This window comes from Colius striatus, chromosome 1 (assembly GCF_028858725.1).
Source record: "Colius striatus isolate bColStr4 chromosome 1, bColStr4.1.hap1, whole genome shotgun sequence".
NCBI lineage: Eukaryota > Metazoa > Chordata > Aves > Coliiformes > Coliidae > Colius > Colius striatus.
In genome coordinates this window covers 84,856,026-84,879,982 of record NC_084759.1, presented here as the reverse complement: position 1 = coordinate 84,879,982, position 23,957 = coordinate 84,856,026, and the positions used below count along the sequence as shown (strand labels likewise).

Below are 23,957 nucleotides of genomic sequence, written 5' to 3'. Positions count from 1 at the left end.
CCAGTTTAGTCAGCTAGTTATTTTAGTGCTTTGCACTGCTTTAAGTGAATTCTCATTTTTTTTACTACCAGTTTTAATTGTATTCCTCTTCTCAAGTGCTTGCCACTGATTGGTTATTGCATCACAGTGAATGTAAAAAATCTCCATTATATTCCATCAACTAAGCAATTAATGAAAATAGCGATTAATATTAATCATCATATAAAATGTATGTAGCTTCAGTTGACATTGCCTCCTCATATAATACCTCTGTATTTTTCTGTTTACACTTAAATAAAAATTTCCTAGCTTGCTTATGGTAATGTCATATGGGCAGTATGGAAAGCCTTGCTAAGGACATTAGAATATTTCTACCTGTTGTCCACAATTGGTAAATCCTAAAGCTGTGAATGAAAGGAAATTTAGTTGACTGGAGTTTGTTTATTCTAGATAAAGGGTTGACAGCTACTTATCTGTTTTTCCATACTCACAGATTGTTTAGTCATATGTCCTAGAACTGTTCTTAGAATACTTCCTATGTAGTTTTCTGTCTGCTTTCCAAAGTGAACTATATTCATCCATTACAGATTCTCAAATATAACTACTAATGCCTGCTTGATTGCTTGAGCAATTATTATAGCTGACATTCATGAGTTGTCACATGAAAATTCATACTGAGATAGATAAGAATGGTGTCAGACCAATAAAAAGGTAACTGTGATTATTTATCAATTAATTATAGTATTTTATTTTAATAATTATTCACTAATCATTATTAAATCACATAACTTATTATATTATGTTATATGAAAGATTGATATTGTTTCATTTTAGTGTTTCGTTAATTAGTAATTAATAATTAGTAAATATTTTTCAACAGATGCTTTCTTCCTTGAAGCTGTTAGCAGAAGGATTAGTGCTAGAAGAAACTTTTTTTCAGATTATCACTTCAAAAGTTTCAGTGACTATTTTATTCAGTTTGGAAAAGGTGATGCAACAAAATAAGATTATAAACTTTAGAGCATCTCCATCTCCATTGTATAATATTGCAGAACAGAAATTAGCAATAGTTTTGAAACACTTGTGAATGGGAGGACAATAAATCCATAGTACAAAAAAATTATTTATGGTCTCTGTATTCATTATCCGAGTATTGTCTGCTGTTTCATATTACCTGTGTATGTGTGTGTATGCATATACATATGTAAATTACAGATATATTTCTTTATGATAGAAGATATAGTGAACATTAACAACAGCAACAAAAAATCATCAAGTAGCAACAAAGATTGGTGACAGCAATTAGAACAGACTCAGACTCAGAACAGTAAGTTCTGAGTGATAGCCTGGCTAAGCAGTAACTTCAAGGTTGAAATAGTGAGCTAGTCTTTGAAAATATCCTTCAAATAAGAATACTAGACATGCAAGATTAAATTATGGACAGTTAGTATAGGTAACCTCAGGCATCTCCATGAAGTTGACCCAAATTTACTGTGCCTTTAAAAAAAAAATAGAATATGCAGCAATAAATCCTTACTTCTTACCTTTCTCTTTTGTGCACACACATACACAGATGCTAGTAGTACTGCAATTTTGTGGATTTGCCTTGAGTACAGATAGAATCATGGAATCATAGAATGGTAGGGGTTGGAAGGGACCTTTAGAGATCATCCTTAGAGATGACCTTAGAGATAAACTCCTTTTAACTGTTTTAAATGAGATGAAAATGGAAAGTAGATGCAAAAACATGCACATGGTTCTGCATTCAGTCAGTTGAGACTCACCAGGTCTCATTAACTCAGACTATTCCTGAAATGCACTGCATTGCTGAGCTGGCCCCAGAAATTACACACCTATGTTCACACAGTGCTCTGGGTTCTTTAGTTAAGTCTATCTAACCTAACTCTTTAATGAATCAGCTGTAGTTCCTTTGCCCCATGTTATATTTAATCCAGAATTGAAATGAAATCATTAGTAGGTAACTGAGGATCGACTGCCTTTCTGGAGTGTGCAGCTTGCATATGTTAGCTCCTCTCTTGCATATTACTGCATTTGTAATACCTCCTCCTCCTTCCCTGTTATACCACTGTCCTGCTGTTCGCTCTCTTTCCTGTTTTCCCATCTTTCATGCACTTGCCTTCTTGCAGTCATGGTTCTGCTGCAGCATTCACCTTTCTCAAATAGATGAACTGGTGGATATGGTACAGCTACATCTAAGCGGTCGTGTAGGAAGGAAACAGTGTGGGTGCAGCTGGCCACGAACTACTGTTGTCCAGCTTGCAGTGGTATGCCAAAGTCTGGACACTTTACGATAAGCTCTTAGGTTGATGCTGCTGTGCCAGTTGCTGGGTTTTTTTGTTGTTGTTGTTGTTCAGTATGAGTAATGAGTATGGTCCTGCTCTGTGGCTATTTAGGGTTTGAGTGATTGTTAATCTATGGATAGAGCTTCAAATTGGAGATAATTCAGTAAGAATGCCCTCAGCTAGAAAATCTATACAATTGTTTGCACATATAGAAATCTGTCTTAAGGTATCCCTTATGTGCCTTTAGTTGTTTAGGGTACAGTCCTCCAAGTGAGTGACTCTGTTGTGTTTTAACACAGCCAGCAATTAAGAACCATGCAGCTGTTCAATTACTCCTCCCCTTCCCAGTGGGATGCGGAGGAGAATAGAAGAAAATAAAATTTGTGGGTTGAGATAGGAACAGTTCAATAACTAAAATGATGTAAAATATAATAACAATAATACAAATATAATAATTATAATAATAATGAAAAATAATTTAACATAGAACTAAAGCGAAAAAAAAAGCAAGTGATGCACAGTGCAATTGCTTACCACCTGTTGACCAATGCCTGAGCGATCCCTACTCACAGCCCACTTAACTCAGTTTATATACTGGGCATGATATTCTATGTTGTGGAATAGCCCTTTGGATAGTTTGGCTCGGCTGTCCTGCCCATGCTCCCTCACAGCTTCTTGTGCACTGGCTTGCTGGCAGAGTTTGGAAAACTGAAAAATCCTTAACTTGGGATAAATGCTACTTAGCAACAAATGTGTTGCCAGCCTTATTCTTACATTAGATCCAAAACAGAGCACTGTGCCAGCTACTAGGAAGAAAATTAACTCTATCTCAGCCAAAACCAAGACACTTCTATGATCTGATTTCCATATGCAAAGTCTTTTATGCTGTGGAAAACAGTTGGAAACATTTTCCTTTGATCTACAGTGACATCAGAAAACAACAAACCATCAAGCCTCAAGAGAACTACCTTGACATACATCATGAATCAGTTATCATTATTTGTTATCCCTTAATGCCTGCACATCTGCAGCAGTGACTAATTAAAGTTTGAAAGGAAGGTAAAATTTTAGAAACCGATTAATGTCTTTGAAAGTTTCCAGAACTACTTTTGGTTTAAAGTTTTTGTTTTGTTTTGAAGAAATATAGGAGTTGTACTCATAGAAGTTAAACCACCTCATTTACACCTGGAATACAAACTCAGAAAAAATTAAATCACAGCAGTTATTCCTCTGTCAGGTATCTTTTTTTTAAAAAAGGAAAGTAAAAATCTGATTGGATGTCTTTGCTATTGCCAGTCTTAGTAATGTCCTACACTGCTGCTATTGGTGTTGCACTTTGTCGTTCTCTCTCAGCATCACCCAAATCAAAATGATAAATGTGTAAGTTTAGATACCTGCATACCAACAGCTGTCGTCCTCCATTCCTCATGTATCCATCCTCAGTAAAGCAGCCCGACCATGTTTCATTTCCTTTGACAGCTTGCTTTTTGATAGAGCCATGTCCCTTTTACATTTATCCTCTGAACTTTTTGGCACAAGGCACAGACTAAGAGCAAAAGGAGGATTATGGGAACAAGATGATATAATGTCATCAGTACCACCGCTAGACCAACTAGAAATGATTGTCCAGTGGTACCTCCATAGCCTTTATGAGCCTTTACAAGAAAGCAGCTGATATAGGATATTAGGACATGCTGAGGCATAGCTCCTAAACTTGTCAGTGCTTCAAAGCTTTGTTTTGGTTTTAACCAGAATATATTATGTTGTCATGGATAAATTAACTGATGCTGCTTTTAGCTGGTTCATCAGCACTAAAATATAATGGCATATGTTCTGTCTTGTGTGTAATATTTTTCTTTTACTTCTTAGCACAGTTGTTTATTCCTGCTTTTATGATCATCAGTCCATGTTTCTAGAGAGTTCTTCAAATCCCTTGGACAAAAGCTATGATTTACATCTTTGCATTATCTAATGCTTGGAGTGAAGGAATTTAAAAGGGTGCTCCAGAGGGAAAAAGAATAAACAATGGTAATAGTAGCTTCCTAAACTCTGTTTTCTTTTGTTAATAATTAATAGCTGGCAAAAAAAAAAAAAAGTTTACTTTCAAATTCAGCACGCAAAAATAATTTTTACTTTTTTTTGTCTAGTGGAAAAAGTCACTAGAAAGAAAGAAGTGTATCTGCATGTATGTATGTGATAATTTTCAAGAGAAGGGGGGCAATAAGGTCAGAAAATTGAATTAGAAAATATAGCCAAGATAGATACATGTTTTTCATCAGCATAAACTGTAAAATATCTCTCAGTTTTACAGGCTGGTATTTGCAAAAAAAAGCCAGTGACCTCAATCTGGAGTCCTTCCAGGATTTAGCTCTTGAAGAACTGCTTGTCACAATCTAGCAATACTCTCCTTTCCACAGGGAGACACAACTCATTAATTTTTAAAAATGTTACACATTTGGAACATCTTTTTTCCACCTCCCAATATGGCCTTTCTGTTGAACCAACTTCGTTATGGTAACAGGGAGGGGGAGAGTGGGAGACAGGGTCCAGATGCATCTTAACAGCCTCCTAGTTACTTTGGATTCTCTACCCCTGGAGAACTGACTGCATCAATCCTTAGCTTATCCTCTATATAGTATGACATTTTCTTGCACCTTATTAGTTTAGTGAGTAAAAAGTGAAAATATCACAGATCAGATAAGGCCAAAATTTTCAGAATGTTTAACATGAAAATTATTATTGCAGAATTTGATATGTATCACTAATGTGTTTCATGTCAAATTGTGTCATTAAAGTAAGATGTACAAATACCTTATTGCCATGGAAAAAGTTAACAATCCATGAAAAGCTGAAAATCAAGTTGGATTAGCTGATAATGATGAACATTTTTTACTAGTGACTTTTTAGTATCCAGTGTCATAAGCCCTTGGATTTAAGAACTGAAGTCCATGAATTAAAAAAACACAGAACATCTCATATTGAAAACCAGCCCTATAAAATTCGATAGTATACATTCTTCAGTCTTTTTTCAGCCATGACTGACAATGTTATGTAACTGCATGTAGGAAATATCTGAATATGGCAAGAATTTTTAATGCAAAGCAATGTGTAATATGGTTTGTTACATAGCTAAGGCTCATCTTTTCTAGTACAAGGGAGAGTAAGTATATAAGAATAGTCTAGGTAAAACTTGGAGACTAGATTATTTCTTTCTGGAACTGTGGAAGTACTTTGTCTAGAAAATGTTTATATTTGACAACGCATAACAGGAACTAAGTGTAAATAAAAATATACTAGAATAAATGATTTTACATCCATTTTCATTCTTTTGTCCCAGGAAAAAGTTGAGTTGCTAAAAAACAAGTTATCTTTCTCTAAATCAAGGGAACTGCAGCAACAAAACAATACTGTTCAATGCACATGAAATCTCTGTGAAAAGGTGTATTTCAAAACTACGTTACAAGCAAAAAATAGAGAAAAGTGTTTTTATATTGACTTCTAATGGTGAAATTTATTCTAAGGTTATTTTCATTTTGCCAGGAACATTTATTATAATCATAATAGGATTGTAATAGTATCCCAAGAAATCTTCCTCCTCTGTTTCAGCCAGATTCAAACTCATTGCCCCTCGGGCCTCAGTTACTCCTCAGTTACAGAATAAAAATCAGAGGAAGGCCCTTAATTTTGAAATTTATCTTTCTTGACTTTCATCTTTGTTATTGCAAATGCCCAGTACAGAATCTGTACCTTCATCTATATATGTACATACATACAGCTCTCTGTGTGTATACACAAATGCACACATAAAGTATATTATTAGTTCCCAACTTTACCAATGATTCTTTCTTTTCTGTTTATATCAGATATGTTTCTGAAGCTATCATTCAGACAATAAACCTGTATTGTCTGCAAAAGAAAAATGATAATTTTTCTTCCACTAAAGCAGAATTCTACGGTTCCTCTGCAAGCTATTAATCAATGTCTGCACCCTCTGCTTCAAGCAGTGGTTACAGATGAAATAAATTAACTATTTGTAGTAAGAGTTCCCTCTGTCTGAACAAGAAAGATCTCTGGTTTTATGCTTAACTTTATGCTTAGACACTGATCTTAGTCAGAAAATGATTAAATATACTTAAATTATGTTATATCTGTGTGAGGGAAGGGGAACCAAGTGGGACTGATAGTGGTTTGAGGAAACAAGTGTTGAAAACTCATCTTAGATATGTTGACATGACAGATGACATGAAATTCAATTCAGAATGTATTTTTAATTTCTAATAGATTTGTAGATTTCAAGGTGAGAAAGAACAAATATGATCATATACTATTTACGAAACCACAATGAATGGGATTTTACAAAGTATTCATCTGTTTGCTTTTCAAAATTTTGTCTGTCTATCTATTTTAAAAAAATAAAATTGTGTGATCTTGGTTTACACAATTCTGGTAGTTAGAATATCTTCCATTTAGTCATTTGCTCTGATTTTAAAATGGACTCACAACTAAAAATTTACATATTTTCTATTTGAACTTTACTGTCTTCAATTTCCAGACAATACACCTTTTTAAGCCAATTGCTTCCATAATTAATAATTATTGTATTATCAGAAAGCTGTCTTTGGTAGTTCTTAGCATGAACAAATTTGTCATAGGCAGCAAGTTGTATTGATCAAAAGGTGGCACCATAAAATGGCAGAAAACTCTCAAATGAGGCATAATTGCATAATGTAGACACCTGTCTCCCAACATTGCCAGCCCTGTCCAGCATTGCTGGCATTTGGCTCTTTATAAGTGCCATTTGCTGACTCTCCCTGATTGACTTTTGCCTGTGAATAGAAGCTCTTCCAATCTCCTCTGCAGAAATTGAAAACCCATTACTCATCCTCAGAGTAAGACTTCTTTCACTTGCCTCTTTGTGTGCTTTTTTGTGAATATGTGCTTTAATCTGCTAGTTTTTCTCTATCAGCATACCAAAAGGTTATTCACAGGAAATGCAGAAGTGCCACTGCCTTTTTCTTTTCCTTTATATATTTTCCAGCGGATAAGGCATCCATCCAGCCAGTGAGTCACCTGCTTTCAGTGTCTTTCTTATCTCCGACTTTTCAGAAATATCCCATACACCAGGCTCTTCCGGTCAGTGTTAGTCTGATTCGTTTCTGTTGAATTGGCATTATTGCACAGGAAAGTGTTGAGGAGTCCCAGGATAGGAAAGAGAAAGCAGGGACCTGGCCTTTGTCATCAGGACACCAATCACCTGTGACAAGGTGTACTCATGTATTTTTGCTAGTCACGCTGCGACTAGTCATCTTTCGACACAGCCTACACATGGCTGAGTTCCTTACTGAGCCATCTACTCTCCACCCACTTTTCACACTACAAAGTAACTGGGGTCCTCACTCAGCTACAGCTCCTACGTTATCTACATGTAGTGATGCACAGCTCTTTACATCTGTTTCTCACCCCATAGCTTCTTACATCATGAAGGGCAAACTGCAGTTTTTTGAGTGTTAAATATAGTGTTTTCAAAAGACTAGTGTCTTTTGAGAAGCTGCATGGTGCTTAGCTTCTGACTGGGGTTCCGCCCTAACACTGTGACAATACCAAGACATGATGGTATTAATCATTTACTAACTTATGCCCATTCTATGATTCTATGACAATTGAGAAATTGAGATTGCTCCTTTGAAATTAATAATAAAGGTAAGTCTTGCCCAGTCCAGACTTCTAATATCTCAGTTTTACAGTAGACCACTGCTTTTTCTTCATTATCTCCATAGTTTTTAAAATGAAATATTTATCCTGGAATTACAATATCCACATTATATGCATTTCCTTTCTTCCTTCGCTGTTAATGAAATATGAATAACATCAGAATTTTTAAAGTTGTTACCTTACCTTCTGTGTTGTTGTTGGCCTTAATTAAGTACATAGCTATGAAAATGTGGGGGAATAAAAACTAGAAGTGAATTAAAGAAACATAGCAAAACAGAAATAAAAATGAAAGGCAGAGCTCTAGGAGTAAAATTTTTCTGAATATGCCAGAGAAGTTTAGGTAACAAAACCAGACTTGTTACTTTGCATGGTTCTCATCTACCAGAATTACCATGAGATATGAATAAAGGTAAGGATCCAAGTTATTAGATTTACACCAAGGTTATTCCAGACTTGTTTCAACATTTGTTGAATGTTGGATTCATAAATAAGAAAAATACACCCCCATTCCCTAGACTAAATAATATTAATTTCATTGTAAGGAACAGTTGATTGAATAGATTTTGTTTTCTTTTTCAAAAGCAAACCCAAACAAACCAGATTAAATCCTTTTTCTTCATTTTACCTTATTCTTGAGAAAAATATCTAGTGTCATAAGGTAATAAAAAAACCTTACCTGGCAAATGATGCTGTAACAGTTCATTTTATTCTTCTTAATTGTTATTCACTTGCTATTACTGGAGAAAACTTCCAGTAGAAGCAATCAAAGATTCCCAGAGGCTCCAGCAGAATGTGTGGAATTTATTCTGTGGGTTTTTTCTCAGAGAATAAAATTGATTCAGGCTAATCTATTCCCTACAAAATCAGATAATTTGGGGAGCATCTTCAGTCAAACTGTTAGCTTTTCTTCTCTACAAAAATGTTAGTTATTTTCTTATTTTGTTTTTTTTAAAAACAAAACTAAAAATAACTCCTTTTTTTTGTTTATGTTCATAATACTATGTCTACATAATACTGTTTTATGTAGGTAAATGCATCATCTCTTTCAAAATGTGACAAAGAACCTAAAACTTTGCTTTTGAAGTGCATTAAGATGTATATTTTTCACTGGGTTGGTCTCAGATAGAAGGAGTTCACTACCACCATCATCTGAAAAAAACAGTAAAGAAAAATGAAATGTGCAACTTTGAGAAACAGAACAGCTGTCCTCAGTTTTCTTGGTAATACACAGTTCTAAGTGCAGTGGAAAAAATCCTTAATATGGAAGCCATTAATTATATAGGAGAAATAAAATACTATATTTTAAAAATTGACATTTCACAAACGATAACTGTGTGCTGATAGACTTTGGTTCTTCTGACTAATAAAGAAATTGGGGAAACTCCACAACTCCTAACACTGGTTCCCATCCATTAAGTTATTTAGCGTGATTTCCTGATAGAACATAAGATAGCCTGGAATAATTTTGCCTGATTGTTTAGATGTTTGTACTTTATTTTAAACAAAAGTTGTGTTGATCAGCCACATCAACTGTATGGGAGCAAAAGGCTATCATTTCATATCTAGTTCATATTTACAGAAATTTACACTTAGAGCTCTCATCACATTTCAGTCTTGAGTTCTTACACTTGATTTATCACAGTGTTCTTCTAGTTGAATGGATCTCATTATAGCCAAACACCCAAATCTTTAAAAGTTTTTGCACTTGTGACAGATACATCTTTAGCTTTATTCCTGTTTTTTTCTGGCAATGGCTGCAACAGAGTGAATTCCTTTTATCTGAGAATGACTCATTCACAATGTTAAGCTGAAATATTTTCTTAGTATGTTCTCTGTCCTCTCTTCATCCTCTGCACTGGATGTACTCCAGCGCAGTTTAACAAGACATGTCAGTTAGAATGAGCAAGGAGCTGATGGTTTGATCCTCTTCCTGGATATATATCATGTGTGCAAAATAGCATGCTTCCTATGTAGTGTCCATCTGTATGTTTTCCCATAGATGATGTCTGAGATAGTTGCCAATGTTCATCTATTTTGAACATATTACTGTGCATTGTAAAAATGACACAATCTGTCAAAAAAAACTGCAAAAGCCAGGGGATCTTATTTAGCATGTAGTAGCTAAGCTTCCCAAACTACTCATCATTCCTAAAGACTCTGGATTTTTGTTTACCGCTTATCCAGGAAAAGTTAGTAATTCAACCACTTCTACACTTCTGCCTCACTCCATGTATTGCTGTGTAAGATGCCACAGTAGCTATTAAGAACAAGTTAAATTCAGTTTTAGATGCTTATTTTTATTATAATATTCTTGTGACTACTTGTGATATTGCAGATTCCTTAGACTATGTGGACAATTTGCATCCTTTTTGTATCTTAAACCTGTCTTTTGTATTTTATTTTTCTCATGAAAAGGAGTGAGTTCAAAAAGTCCAAGTTTAACAAGAGAGGGCTTCTCTTGTCTCATCAAGCCCCTTTGGTTGCTTCCTTCGTCTTGAGTTGCTATGAGCTGAACTCCTTGTGACAGTTTTTTATCATTGACAAGTAATGGATGGTATGGATATTTTAAATGTGTGGAATAGCTACAACATTATGAGTTCATAATATCCAAATTTAATCTTCTTCAACTTCACATTTGAGTAACATGCCTTAATTGGAGATCCTAGTCAGAAAATCTTTTCAGGTGCAGACCTAACTTTTCTTTGCTTCCAACTTTTTTGTTTCTAAAGCCAGGACACATTCTGTTTTGTTGGACTGGCTTCAAATTGTACTACGTTTGTCTTGCACTTTTTTGTAGAGTCAGTACCCAATTTGGTTTATGAGAATGGTCAAAAACATCTCAGTGGGCCTTTGCTGACTTTTAGCTTCTCTGGAAGTCTCATTCTTGTATCTTACTTATGACTCTGACCCATGCTGCATGTACTTTTGCTTGCTAACTACTCATTTGTGGATGAGTAGAAGGGTACCTGCCTCTGGCAATTCTGGAGCAGTATAGTTGATTTCCCCATTAATTCAGATTTTTTAGGTTTTTAACTCTTCCACAGTTCAGTCACCTCTCCTTAGAGATCTGACAGTACCGGTTCCCAAAGTCATTTTTTCTGTAGACAAATGAGGAGCAGGAGAGGAAGAGAGAGGGTGAGAGTTATCCCAAGGTTGAGCCATGACCATCACCTTACATTATTGGTCAAAGCATGGAAATTCAAATGACATATGCTCCATTCTGCTTGGTTTGGTTAGTGTACATCATGCCACATGCATATTGCACTTTTCATTGTCTTAACTTCCTAATTATTAATCAGAATTCATAAATTGTAAAGGAACAGTGCTCAGATATTTACAGTGCCACCAACAAAATTTGTTGGTTGACTCTCAGGAAAAGCGTACAAAAAAATTATGTGATGCTTTTTCATGCATCTAGTGAGAAACCTAATAAGTGGTCACTCACGGCTTTCCCACAGTGTCGCTGATGGAGTTGATATATTCACTAAGACAATGGTCAGAACTATTTAGGCAGTTCATGAGTTGGCCCCAAGTGGACATAAAAATATATGCTTATGAAGACTTAAGCTACACAAATCACACAAAATCAAACCATAATGTCCTGTCTGTTAATGTTTTGATTTCACTGACATGTAGCAGTCAATTAGCGATACTGCTAAAACTCTAGATCTTATTTTCCAAAAATTACATGTGCTTTGGAGGTAAAATAGAAAACAGCTAATATCCAGAACAAATGGGTTTTTTTAGAAGAAAACTCCACTGTGTTATACTGCTTTAATGATTTCATAATTTTATGTTTAAATGTAGAGGCTATGTAAATGATAATTTTCTCTCATATGCCTTTCCAGCTTAGTGACAAGAAAACAAATTCAAATTGTGCTTGGGAGGAATAACTTAACAAAGCCAATTTTATTATGCAGATGAATTGTAGGTGTTGCATATCTGCATTTTCTGAAATTGTTAGCAAGCTTTTTTTCTAAAGCTTTCTCTGTTTCTAGGTGTCTATGTAACACAGTATATTTAAAGAACCAACCAGCCTTAAGAAACTCAGTTGTTTTAAGTAAAAGTTGTGATTTTACTCAGGAAGTAATTGTTTGGGGGGTTTTGGGGGGTTTTTATTATTGTTGTTGTTGTTTAAATTTAATGTTTGGAGTCTAAAGTTTTTCAAAAGATGAGCAAATTGTTTTCTGAAGTGTGATGAGTTTGGAGGAATGAACAGGTTCATATATCTTCTTTCTCTCTTACATGCCCGTGTTAATCATTCAGTTGTGCTCTTGTGGTCCGCTGGTTCATTTCATCTAAACAAAGTTGGGAATGGGCCAAAATAAAACATCCCAAAGCAACTGTAAAGTTTCAGCCATGGATTATTAATGACAAAATGATGTTTCCAGTTTGGTCTTATATGCAAGGTCTCTAAATCTCCTTTTCGACCAAATATCCTTTTTTTAGGTCACTCACTGTTGGCTTTCCTACCTAATAAAAAAAAAAAAAGAAAAAGTACAAAAGAAATGGCAAGCTGTATTTGGCTGGTAGCATATAAATACACAGAAAAGTTATGAAGACATAGTAGCCATTACCACTACAGAGGACTCTTCAGTTAAACACTAAAAAGGAATTATGGGACCTACTTCACCCAATGATATTTCATTTTTTTAGTGGCATTTTAACTTCTTTGTTTTCAGAGACACTTTTCAACTGAAGAGTGTAAACCAATTACCAAGTAGATCCAGGGCCTTTTTAAAAAAGCTTACAGACTGAGGCACAATCATATATACGGTAGCAACCTTAACTCTCATTTTTAGGCTTGAAGTTCAGCAATGGGAAATGAAAAGACCTAGTTTTGGTATGAGAAAAGTTGCTTCTGCTATTAGAGTAAACTTCCATAGTCAGCTTTAGTGAATGATTACTTGAATGTTTAAGACTTGGCACCATCCTGGATTTCAGATATTCCAGTTTAATAATACTTGCCTGAAAGTGAGGGGAAAATGAAAAAAAGATTGGATAGATTTTAAAGATTCTATTTTTCATAAAAACTATTACATACATAGCTCCTGTGACAAATATGCAGGCTGTAGCATACTATACCTTATAAAACTAAGCAATATTATAATTCTCAGTCTCAAATCTTGCAGTCCCACTGAGAACTTGTCGCACTTCACCTGTTTAAGATTTTCAGTTTATTTTAAAGCAATTTTTATACAAGTTATTACGGTTGCTGACTTAAACAATTTGTTCCGTATCTCAAGTCCCCATTTTATGTAAAGAAATCATAAAAGTTAGGAACCTGAAAATTGGATTTTTCTTTTGAGCAGCTGCTGTCCATGAATGTGGAAAGATTGTTAAAAGTGAGTAGCACCACTTTCTAACAAACTGTAGGCAGGTTTGATGACTGAATCTCATCTTTCCATTACTGTGCTGTCACCAAGCATTATTATGTTGGAATTCATAAATATATAGAAGAAAAAAATAAAAGCTTTTTTAGGGTTAAAGATGCATTTGTACAAACATGGATGTCAATCGGTCTTCTTTATTGTTGATCTTACTCATGTTGAATTATATTTATTATTAAACACAACTTTCTTGATTAAAATTTGGTCTATGGTGTTTTGCAGAACACATTATTGTACCTTTACAGAACTCTAGGTAAATGACAGTAAAGGGAAATTGTATGCACAAGGACTAACAAAACAAAACCAATGAGTTCCTTTTATTGTAGCTGAGTCCCTGTCTTTTTATCTGTCCTTTTCGTGACCTGATGGAGACCCAAGAGACTTCTGTTAAACTTATTTTGAAAATCCTTTCTTAATAACTTCTATTTCTGTATTATACATTTTTACATAGCACATTTGTTTTAGTGTGCTGACATTCCAAATCAGAGGCAGCTGTTCTGTTGCATCTGCTATGCCTCCACCAGGGTGTCACTATTAATGAGCTTTTCTTCCCATGGCTGTTGTTATATCTTCTAATAGTTTCCACCAAGTTTTATGTTGAGGCTGAATTTGTAAATGTTTTAGAAATTATCTCCATTTATGCCTTGCTTTTGATTTGGAGTTTTGGTTTTGTTTGTTTGTTTTAGATCATTTCAACCAATACTTTTAAGCTTTTTTGCTCCCTCCCCCAAAATGGGATTTAGTAGACTTAAAAATTGTATTCATCAGAGCACTTCTCTTCCTAGTATAATTCTTTGTGTTTTTGTTTTCCACAAAATCAACTTATATGATTGGTCTGTGCAGTCACAGAATATTTTTCTGAATTCAGTAACACTTTAAGTGAAGTTAAAGTATTGCTGTTTACTGTGATGATACAGGATCACAGAAAGGCTCTGGAATGGCGTGTTTTAGTACATACTTTGATCCAACCTTCCATCAGGTTTTGTTTGTATATGTGCAATGTAGGTTCCATGTGAAGGATATATTTACTAAGTCTTTACATTTGTATCAATTGGTAAAGCTGTACCAATAAATATTAAAAATTTACAGCAGTTTTAATTGATAAAATTTTACTGAATGAAATAGAACATTTTTGGGTAAGGTTCTCAGACACTTTGTATTAAATCAAAGGAAAATATGTTAATTTGTGGTTACCTTTCTAAGTCTAAGAGAAAAACTCATCTGTTCTAAAATGATATATTATTGTCTCCTGACAGGCCCAAAAATCTTCAGATCTGTTCATAGTAGAAGGATCTCAAGATGTCTTTCTCGATGTTTAAAAAAATACACATTAGTACATCTGGCAGAAAGTACTTTTATTCAGATTAAATGACAGATGAAAGGATGTCCTCACTGTCCATATAGGGACCAGACTGTTGTGTCCCCAAGGGAACAGCAAAGCTAGCAAGTTTCACTTTGAAAGTGATCTTGCTAGTTTTCCTGAGTGTCCAGTACAGAAATTGCAAGTGGGTCTTGGGGGTAAATCATTCTGTGGGAATGTAGGCATACATCAGGTCCATTCACTCACTTTGGTACTGAGAAATCCTTACTGAGCAATCCTTACCTATTACTTTTTTTCTTACTATATTTCATTTAGCAGAAGCTTTCTTCTGCGGTAAAAACATAGCATTTAATGTCTGGTTGGAGATTCAGGTGAGATCAGATAAATCATTCTCCTATTCAGTATAACAAATACAAAAATTATATTCAGGAAACTTTAAGGAACAGTTTAGAATCATTGTTGAGATAAGACCTCAAAATCATTTAATTTGCTTTTCCTTTTCTAAATGGTTTTTAAGTAGGGGAAGGAGAGAGAAAGGGGAACATTACTTTGGAGGCCACACAATTATCTGAGTGTGTTGTACACATTTTAATGTTCCTTCCCCACAGTCCATTTTGGCAGTATGTGTAATGCAGATGTTGTTAGGCTGCAATGGGACTGCTTTTTCTATTGTAAAATTTATGTCACTCATTAAGTTGTCTTCCTAGAAAATGGAGTTTTGAAGGCACATCGATATCTAGAGGTAGTAAATGCATCAGTAGATTTTATTTTTTTTCTTGAGTGCTTTCACTAAGGAGAGACTTCAAACGAGAAATTTCTTCTTTGTTTAATTATGCAAGCTGCTGCTTTAACTGCATTTCTCTGTATGCAATCCAATCAGTACACAAGTGAAAAAACTACATTCCAAAGTTTTGGATGTGAGTTTAGAATTTTAGTTATAATAGATTTTCAAAGAACTTCTGATATAGCAGTTAAGGGAAAGAATTTCACAGGGTGTAGCTGGATGTCTTTCTTGAAAATTACCTTTACTTATGATGAGTTTGCAACTGGAGAGAAATGAAACTTTGTGGAGCTTTTACCTTGCTTTTGATAACATGTAATGTAGTTACTGGAAGTGATATTCATGTGAGCTTTTGTTAATCTCACTGAATAGAAAATTGTATTAGGCCTTTACCTATCACATTCAACTTGGTGAAATTCTGTGAATTTAATATCAGGTTGGAGGGCCAAATGTAAGATCAGATTGCAGGTCTTTTCCATACCGTCAGTGAATAACAACTTGTTAAAATAAAGTATGATTCTTTAGAATAAAACCAAAAGGTGGGAAGAAAAAATACTTACTACAATAAAATACTCACGACACATAGTCAACAGCCAAGTGAGCCTGCTAACAGATTATCTGATCACTATCCAAATAAAAAGCCTGAAAAACAAAAATCCTTCATTGGACTTTGTTGTCAGCTTGATACCTACTAGCTATCTGACAGCATGCTATTCTGTTTTTGTGATTCAAATTTGTAGGCAGAAAAAAGTAATTTTTTCATAATTTCATAGAAAATATTGCTACTTCCAGTTTCTAAGACTGGGAAATCTAATGAGCATCTTTTCGGGAAACTATGTGATAAGGACTTGAAGTTGCTAGATTTGCTCAATATCTTTTAAGTATGTTCTTAGATGTTTTTTATCTGAGAAATCATTGAACTGATTGCTTGTTTGCTCTTCCTTAATCCTTCAAAATAAGTTAAACCAATATATGCATAAATCTTATATGCCTTACTTTCCTTGAGTTCTCACTTTCATTATATCTAAAGCTATTATATTTTAGATTTTATTACCTCCTAAATACCATGAGTCATTATATTGAAGCTTATATTTTTCCTGTGAGAAACTCTAGATCCACTTCTTATTTTCTAGTGAGATTGTCTGGGCTTCATGTATCTGCCTGACTAACATATAAATTATTGTGAGTGTTAATTACTTTTCTGCTAGGTAAAGTGCCAGGATAGAAAAAGCAATATTAACAGTCTTACATTGGCTTCAAACCAATAGCTAGTAATTAAACAGTCTTAAAATGTTATGAAACATTATTAATTAGACTTCATGAGTTACTAGGAAAGTCCTGACTTACCTGCTATAAAGCCCTAGATCTTTTTTTGAAATAAATATACTGTAAAATATAAGGGAATATAGAAGAGTAGCATTCTTCTATAACTTTATAGAGGAAAATACCTTTGTGCAATTTGATGAGTTAAAAAATTAAGAATGTTTGTAACTTTATACCTAGTTTGATGGGTTCTTTAAAAATGATTATTACAAATGATAGTTGGTATTTTTATGGTAAGAATAATGACACTATTTGGAAGGTCTAGGCCAAATTCTTATAATTTGAAACAGCAAATAATCTGATTTAAACCAAGCTGACACACACACAAAGAAAGGGTCTTCTCAATAGATCTGCATGCTTTTTTCTTTGTTTAATTTTTGTATTTGTGTGCAAATAGGCAATACTACAGGATCTGGAGCAAAGACGTCCCCAACTGGATGAACTAATAACTGCAGCACAAAATCTAAAAAACAAGACGAGCAACCAAGAGGCCAGAACAATAATTACTGACCGCAGTAAGTGGTGATTCTGCTGCAATATGGTGTTCAGCAATATTGAAAATGTTGTAATACCTGATAAGTATAGCGTTTTCGAGACACTTTATACCTTTGCCATGAGAAGGAGAGTTATATCAGGAGACAGTTCTCACATAGATTTTTCTGTATTGTATATAGAAGACATGTCAGTGAAAGTCAGTGTTCACATATTTTAATTTTTTCACCTTAATTTCATATTACTTGTCTTCATAATGAATGCACATTGTAGAAAACAAAGAATGTGTTTGCAATAGATAAAGGAATACATTTATTCTTAAGAAAGAGGAAAAAGGAAGACTTCACAAAGTTTAGTCATAGACTTGTAAGAAACTGGCAATTCCATCTCCTGAAGTACAGCCGCATCTCCCCTCAGCTGATGCACAAGTCTTACGATGCTTTGTATTAGTTGTCTGTATCAATTCTTCAGTTCTAGTATCCCTTTCAAGAATTAACCAACTAGCTGTTTCTAGGTAGAAAAATTAGTAGGTCAAATTTTGTCAGTTGTCCATGAACTATATAATCTTTTCATCCGTCGATGCTTACACATCCTTATGGCCTTCACTATAGGTGAAACACAATTTCAAGGTCATGCTATAAAAGCAGCCCTCTACGGTGGACATTATTTTGAGTACTCAGGACTAAAAGCTACAAAAGAAGAATTTCTTATGGTCCTAGAGGTCCCCTGTGGAGCTTAGAGAAGACTTAGGTCAAATGCTTTGCATGTGGACACAGGCAATTCACTTTAGGTGGATGTCAACTGTTCAGTACTTCTTGGCCTGGAGACCAGTGATTGTTTCCTGAAGCTGATGACTATGAAGGTGTCCACATAGGCTAAACTTCTTTATCCCCATAATTAAAAAAAGAACCAACCAAACTATACATTACTGAATTCATTTTATTCCATCAGGTAAATACTTTCCATACTATGTCAAATCACAGTGTGTTTTTGTACTGCATTGCTGTTAGTATCACATACAGATATTATTTAGACAATGTCATCTGTGAAATAACATCCTTTAACAGGTATTTTCTTCTTGACTTTAAAACATGTTGTTGAAAGCTGTATTTGTTTTATTTGGAAATTGTGAAAAAATGAATAACTCATATATTACATAAGAACCTGTCCCTGTTTGACATGCAAATTAATTTGAGAGTTACATACTCAGGTGAATTCATGAATGTGTATAAATACCTTAACATTATGGCAGTTACTCAAAGGCAACATATGCAGTATTCCCATTAATATTTTCTAATCTGTTTTAATTTTTAATTGTGAGACAAGTCTTCTGAAAATAAGACTTGTAGACTTTATGTGAAATGCAAGCATAATTCCTATATCACAGAATTACAGAATCTTAAGGGTTGGAAGGGACCTTGAAAGATCATCTAGTCCAACCCACCTGCCAGAGCAGGACCTCCTAGAGTAGGTCACACAGGACTTATCCAGATGTGTTTTCAATGTCCCCAGAGAAGGAGACTCAACAACTCAGCTTGGCAGCCCCTCATGTCAACTGTATGCGTGACTAAATTTCATTCCATTGGAAAACTGCACTTAATTTTAAGTGAAACAGCCTTCTAAGATAGATTAAACACTTCTTTTTGATTCATTAAAAAAAAAGGAAGAAAGCTATCAGACTGTAAGTCATGAAGATGTGACTACCTAGCTTTATTACAGCTTGCATCTGTGGCTAGCAATATGGTGAATATATTTTACATGATAATTTGTTAGTTTTTGTCTATAAGAATTCCTCAAATAATGAGTTGTTTTCAAACTTAAAGATAACAAGATTATTTTTTGCTGTGATTTATCAATTAATTTCGCATGATGAAACTGTCAGTATCCTTGACTGCAGAAGTGCAACTTAAAGTGCAGTAGATACAGGTTTTTTTTCTTTCACGTTCTTTCAATATAGCACTTTCTGTATCATCCTGTGGTTACTAATGAAATAATTTTAAAGTAAAACAAATATTTATTGTCATAAATATACTGGATGTGAGTTTCTGCAATAGAGGGAGATAAAATATGTTCAGGGACATTTTTGATCCATTCTGCTGAGGTAGCAAACTAGAATCATAAAGATTCATTCACACTTAGTTTATATTTGTATGATTATAGGTAATATTAAACAATATTCAAGAGGTATTTATTACTTTTTAATTTTAAGGAAATCATCTTACTTCTAAGGGAAAAAATTCTAGTACTTCTTTGAAAACACTAGTAATTTTGGGATTTCATTGCATTATTTTTTTCACCCTGTATGCTGTATGAAGAAGATTGAGATGTCTTTGGTTTTAATTAGGCCTGTATAAACAGGATTCACTTGTTCTTGCTGCAATTACTGTAGTATAGTTAACTCCTTCCACTCCTTCACAGTGCTATTCTATCCTGTACATTGGAAAGCTCCTTACCCCTGGGACAACTGGGATGTTCTCTATCTGTGTACTCTCTAACAGAGCTCCTCTGAAGCTTGCTGTGCTGTACAGTACTCCCACCTAGTGCAGTTGTTTTGTCGTGCAGTGCAGCACATACTGAGCTCAGCCATCTGCACTCAAGGTGTTGTGCCCAGGTCCGTCCTAGGGAATCTTGCTCACAGTCAGAGTAGACCAGACAACCTGCTCCACTTTCTAAGGTCTGCATGTTCCACACAGCCCTAGAAAGCATCACCTTCATTATACCTGGCCCTTGCACAACAGTCCTGCTGCAAGTCCTCCCTGACTACCTCACTCGCAGACTGTTTCCTATTTCCTGTGCTTTTCCCCTCTTTATGAATAGAAATAAGTTAACATGGTTATGTTTTAGCAGTTATTAGTACTCATCCAAATCAATCCTGTTTCATGACCTGAGCATCAACACTGTGTTATTCATGCTTCTCTGCAGCTGCTGTGTACCACTCTCACATGCAGTCTTCTGTAATGTTAACTATCAGATACTAAATGCATTGGATCCCATTATGAAGGTCTGTGCTGATCTGTCACACATAAGTTCATAGACTCAACTATATCTAGTGAACTACCTCATCCCAGGCTTCAGCCTGAGATCTCATGCTTTGAGAAATAAAAAGGTGAGAAGCGGAGATGCTTTTTAGGAATGTGTTGTTCATTGCCTTTTGCTATTAAGGTGCTAGGAAAAAAAAAAAAACACAACAATACAGCACAATCATCTGGCCAATGTCACAAAACAGATATATTATAAATAGCAAATGAGACTCATAGCTGATCTACAAGATAGCCGCACTCTTGTTCACAGAATGAGTTAGTGTGCCATCAAGTTTGAATTAAAACCCTGAAGGTTCTGGCTTTTATGTTTGCTAACACTGGTAACAAGTTATTTTGCTTGCAGAAATATGTATGTCATGCTTGATAAAATTTAACCTTTCATTCTATTTAGAAGCCATTATTGCATTTAAAAGTATTTACAAAACCAAAAACATTTCATACAAAATCAAGCTGTTCTAAAGATATTTACTAGGGAATCTTTATGAAGAACTGCAAAAATAGTCAATAATTGAGGGATTATTTTTCAACAGAATCATCACAGTATTGTATAAATTTAGTCTTACTTTAGGCAATGTAAACAGAAATTAAAGATAAGTTCATACAATTTAATTATTTCCTATGAATCTCCCCCCTGGCCCTTTGTTATCTGTATGGAATTGCAGGAGCTATACTATGTAAAAAGAACTTGGCTCTATAACACTTGTGCTATGTTTATATAATGTTACACTCAAATCTCTTTTTAATCTATTAATCGTAATTTGTTTACAACCTATACATTAAAGAATATATAAGAATAATAATTACATTTAGTCTTGAAGGAAAGTTGTGGAAAAAATCAAGATACTTCTCTGCTCTTTTAATGCCCTCAATTAAGCATTCTATTCTAACAGAACCATATGCCATACAATAATGTTTTTCTCTACATAATGCAGCACAGCTCCAAGACACTTTGCTTTACTGCAAATGAAAATGTTGGTTCTTTAAACGGAATGAGTTTATAAGCAACTTTGAATATAATAAAGTAATTAAACTTGGAAAATTCCTTTATTTTCCATCAGTTCCTATGTATAGAATACATAAAGCCAGTAACAAGTCAGTAGAGCAATAATAGAGGTAATAAAAACAGTCTTAAAATCAGAAATTCCTAAGTAATTACAAAACCTATGTTAAGTCTCTCTAGATCCTAGAAATATAAGAAACTTTAAATAGCAGACTTTTCTATTGCTGTGTTCACACACATGAAAAGATAACGGTAAATAACCTTTCTGTGGTTTTACTTTGCTAGTAATTTAGATTCCAGTTTTCTAATTTGGTTCCTGGCTGTATAAGCAATAGAAGAGTTATGAAAATGAATATTAATAGAACCCTATAAAGAAATCATCTCTTACTAACCAAAGAATCTCCCTTTTAAGAGTGTAAGAAACCAAAGTAACACATATCATTCATCACCAATTGTGTGAAACATAGTAACTCTCAAAATATCACTTCAGAGGTTAATTAGGTTCTATTACATTAAATGCATAAATAATAGCAATAAATACAGGCATTTCAATTAAGACTATTTTGATCAAGAATTACTCACTGGGAGAAAATTATTCCTTTTGAAATTTTATTTGGCAGTTTTTAAAGCCAAGTCCACCAATGTTTGAATAATTTATAAAGAATGTATTCAGAAGTGTTATTTTGATTATGTGGTTTGTTTTCTGTTTATTTGGGTTTCATTTAAAAAAAATGCTAGAAGCTACAATTGGTTGTTAGGAGAACTGCACTTGAACTAATCTGAAAAGAGTCTGAGTGTCTGTCACTCCATAAAAATGCCTTTATTGAATAGCTTGCTGTATTTGACAGTTTTATGGCAAAATCATCAACTTGTCATCACTTTCACAACAAAATATATGGAAACTCCACAGTGAATTACAACTGTACTGTTGTTCTCGACATCTTAATAAAATAGTCATCTCCATCATACTGCCATCCATGTGGTTTTCTCTTAGAGCTACTGAATACAAAATAAAGTTTATCACTTGAGAAAAAAATAATCAGGCAATCTAGAAATTGTTATCCAGTAGTAAAAGTCCTAGCTAACACAATTGTAAAAGAAAAGTATGAGGGATCTGTACTTGCATAGTTTTCCTAGTTCTCTGAATTATTGAAAAAACACCAGTATTTTTTCTCAAGATTTCATGTATTTCAAGAACTTCTCGAGAACCTGCACAATGTCATATATCATATGTCTTATGTTATATACATGCAAAGTTTATTAATCATCCTGATGTACTACTTTACTACTGAAACCTTGTTATTCCTATGAGAACTCTATACCATGGAAGTGGAGGAACTGAGGAATCATTTGTTATTAAAGGAACTTTGATAACAAGATAAAACTATACCTCTGAAAGGGATAGCGTGTTACTGAAAATATCTTGTTTAAAATCAATTCTTTGACACAGATGTGCTGCCAGAGGATTTTTTAGAAAGTTATGGACTGTTTCAAGAAGTTATTTTGGAACACTAGGGCGAATTGCCCCTTAAGAATGGGAAAGAGCCTGCCCCAGAAATGTCTGAGTGATTTGGGAATTATGGTTATATATCACTTCTAAGACTATATGTACTAGACGCATATTGCTCAGTGGACAAAGGACAAGATCTAAACTTTCTGCTTCAGGTGTTGCAGTGCTCTCAAAAAGAATGTTAGTCTACAACGTGACTTTCCTTCATTTCTGGTTATATTCTCAAGTAAAAGTGGCACAGCTGTTTTACTCGTCCCAGAACTGCCAAGCGTGTTGCTAGAAACCAGTCTCTGTTGGAAAACAAGCACCCTGGATTACAGTGTTGGATAAAGGCAACTTAATTTTTTCCAAATCATGACAATTTTGTCATCTATACTCCAAAACAGCTAAGAGAGCAGAATAGTTGATCAAGTCTCTCATCAGGAAACTATGACCATAAGATGAAATCTCTGATAATTGTGAGCTCATTAACAGTAAAAATTCAGTCCAGTGAGGATTGTAAGGCTGTGCTGTAAGAGGAAACCTTTCAAAAAGAGTGGTACTTTTTTTAAAAAAAAGCAATTAAAATAATTTTGACTAAGCTCAGAAAAGATTTTTTAAAAACCCCACCCTGAATACGGAAAGCATGGTTTGGTAGGATTATACTTCACACTAACAGGTTACGCATTGTTGTATGACGTAGCCATGGATACATGAAGTTAACCAGTTAAAAGATTTGAGATATACCATCACAGGAAAGATTTGGTATGGTACTGTGAAATAGTTGATGTTTTAGTCTGCTTTGTGTCTTTTTTTTTTTTAAACTTCTTTTGATGATCATTTAGGGACGAAATGAATAAATAGAGATTATCAGTCAGAATACAGCGAAAAAAAAATTCTGATTTGTTATGTCAGAAAAGTTCAAGTCTATTTAATATACTGCAATTTAGTCTGCTTTTCTTAATATGTTTGGAGACTGAAGTGATAGAGGTAATCTTCATAAAAAATACAGAGCACATTTCAGATTTTCAGCACCCCACAACATTCAACCCAACCAGTCAACAGTTAGATGAAAGTAAGAGTTCCCCAGAACCATGAGCAGACATAAAATGACAGAAATTCCTTT

The 23,957-nt window shown here is 34.4% G+C and overlaps 1 protein-coding gene across 9 annotated transcripts in view; it reads left to right on the top strand.

Annotated features, from left to right (window-relative positions):
* The window catches only part of DMD (dystrophin), a 1,219,670-nt gene that overhangs the window by 905,627 nt on the left and 290,086 nt on the right, over nucleotides 1-23,957 (top strand). For all 9 annotated transcript variants that reach the window (XM_061999893.1, XM_061999885.1, XM_061999868.1 and 6 more), the window contains one exon: nucleotides 17,207-17,324. In XM_061999893.1, the coding sequence (XP_061855877.1) occupies nucleotides 17,207-17,324 (118 nt within the window). The remainder of the gene's footprint in view (nucleotides 1-17,206; nucleotides 17,325-23,957) is intronic.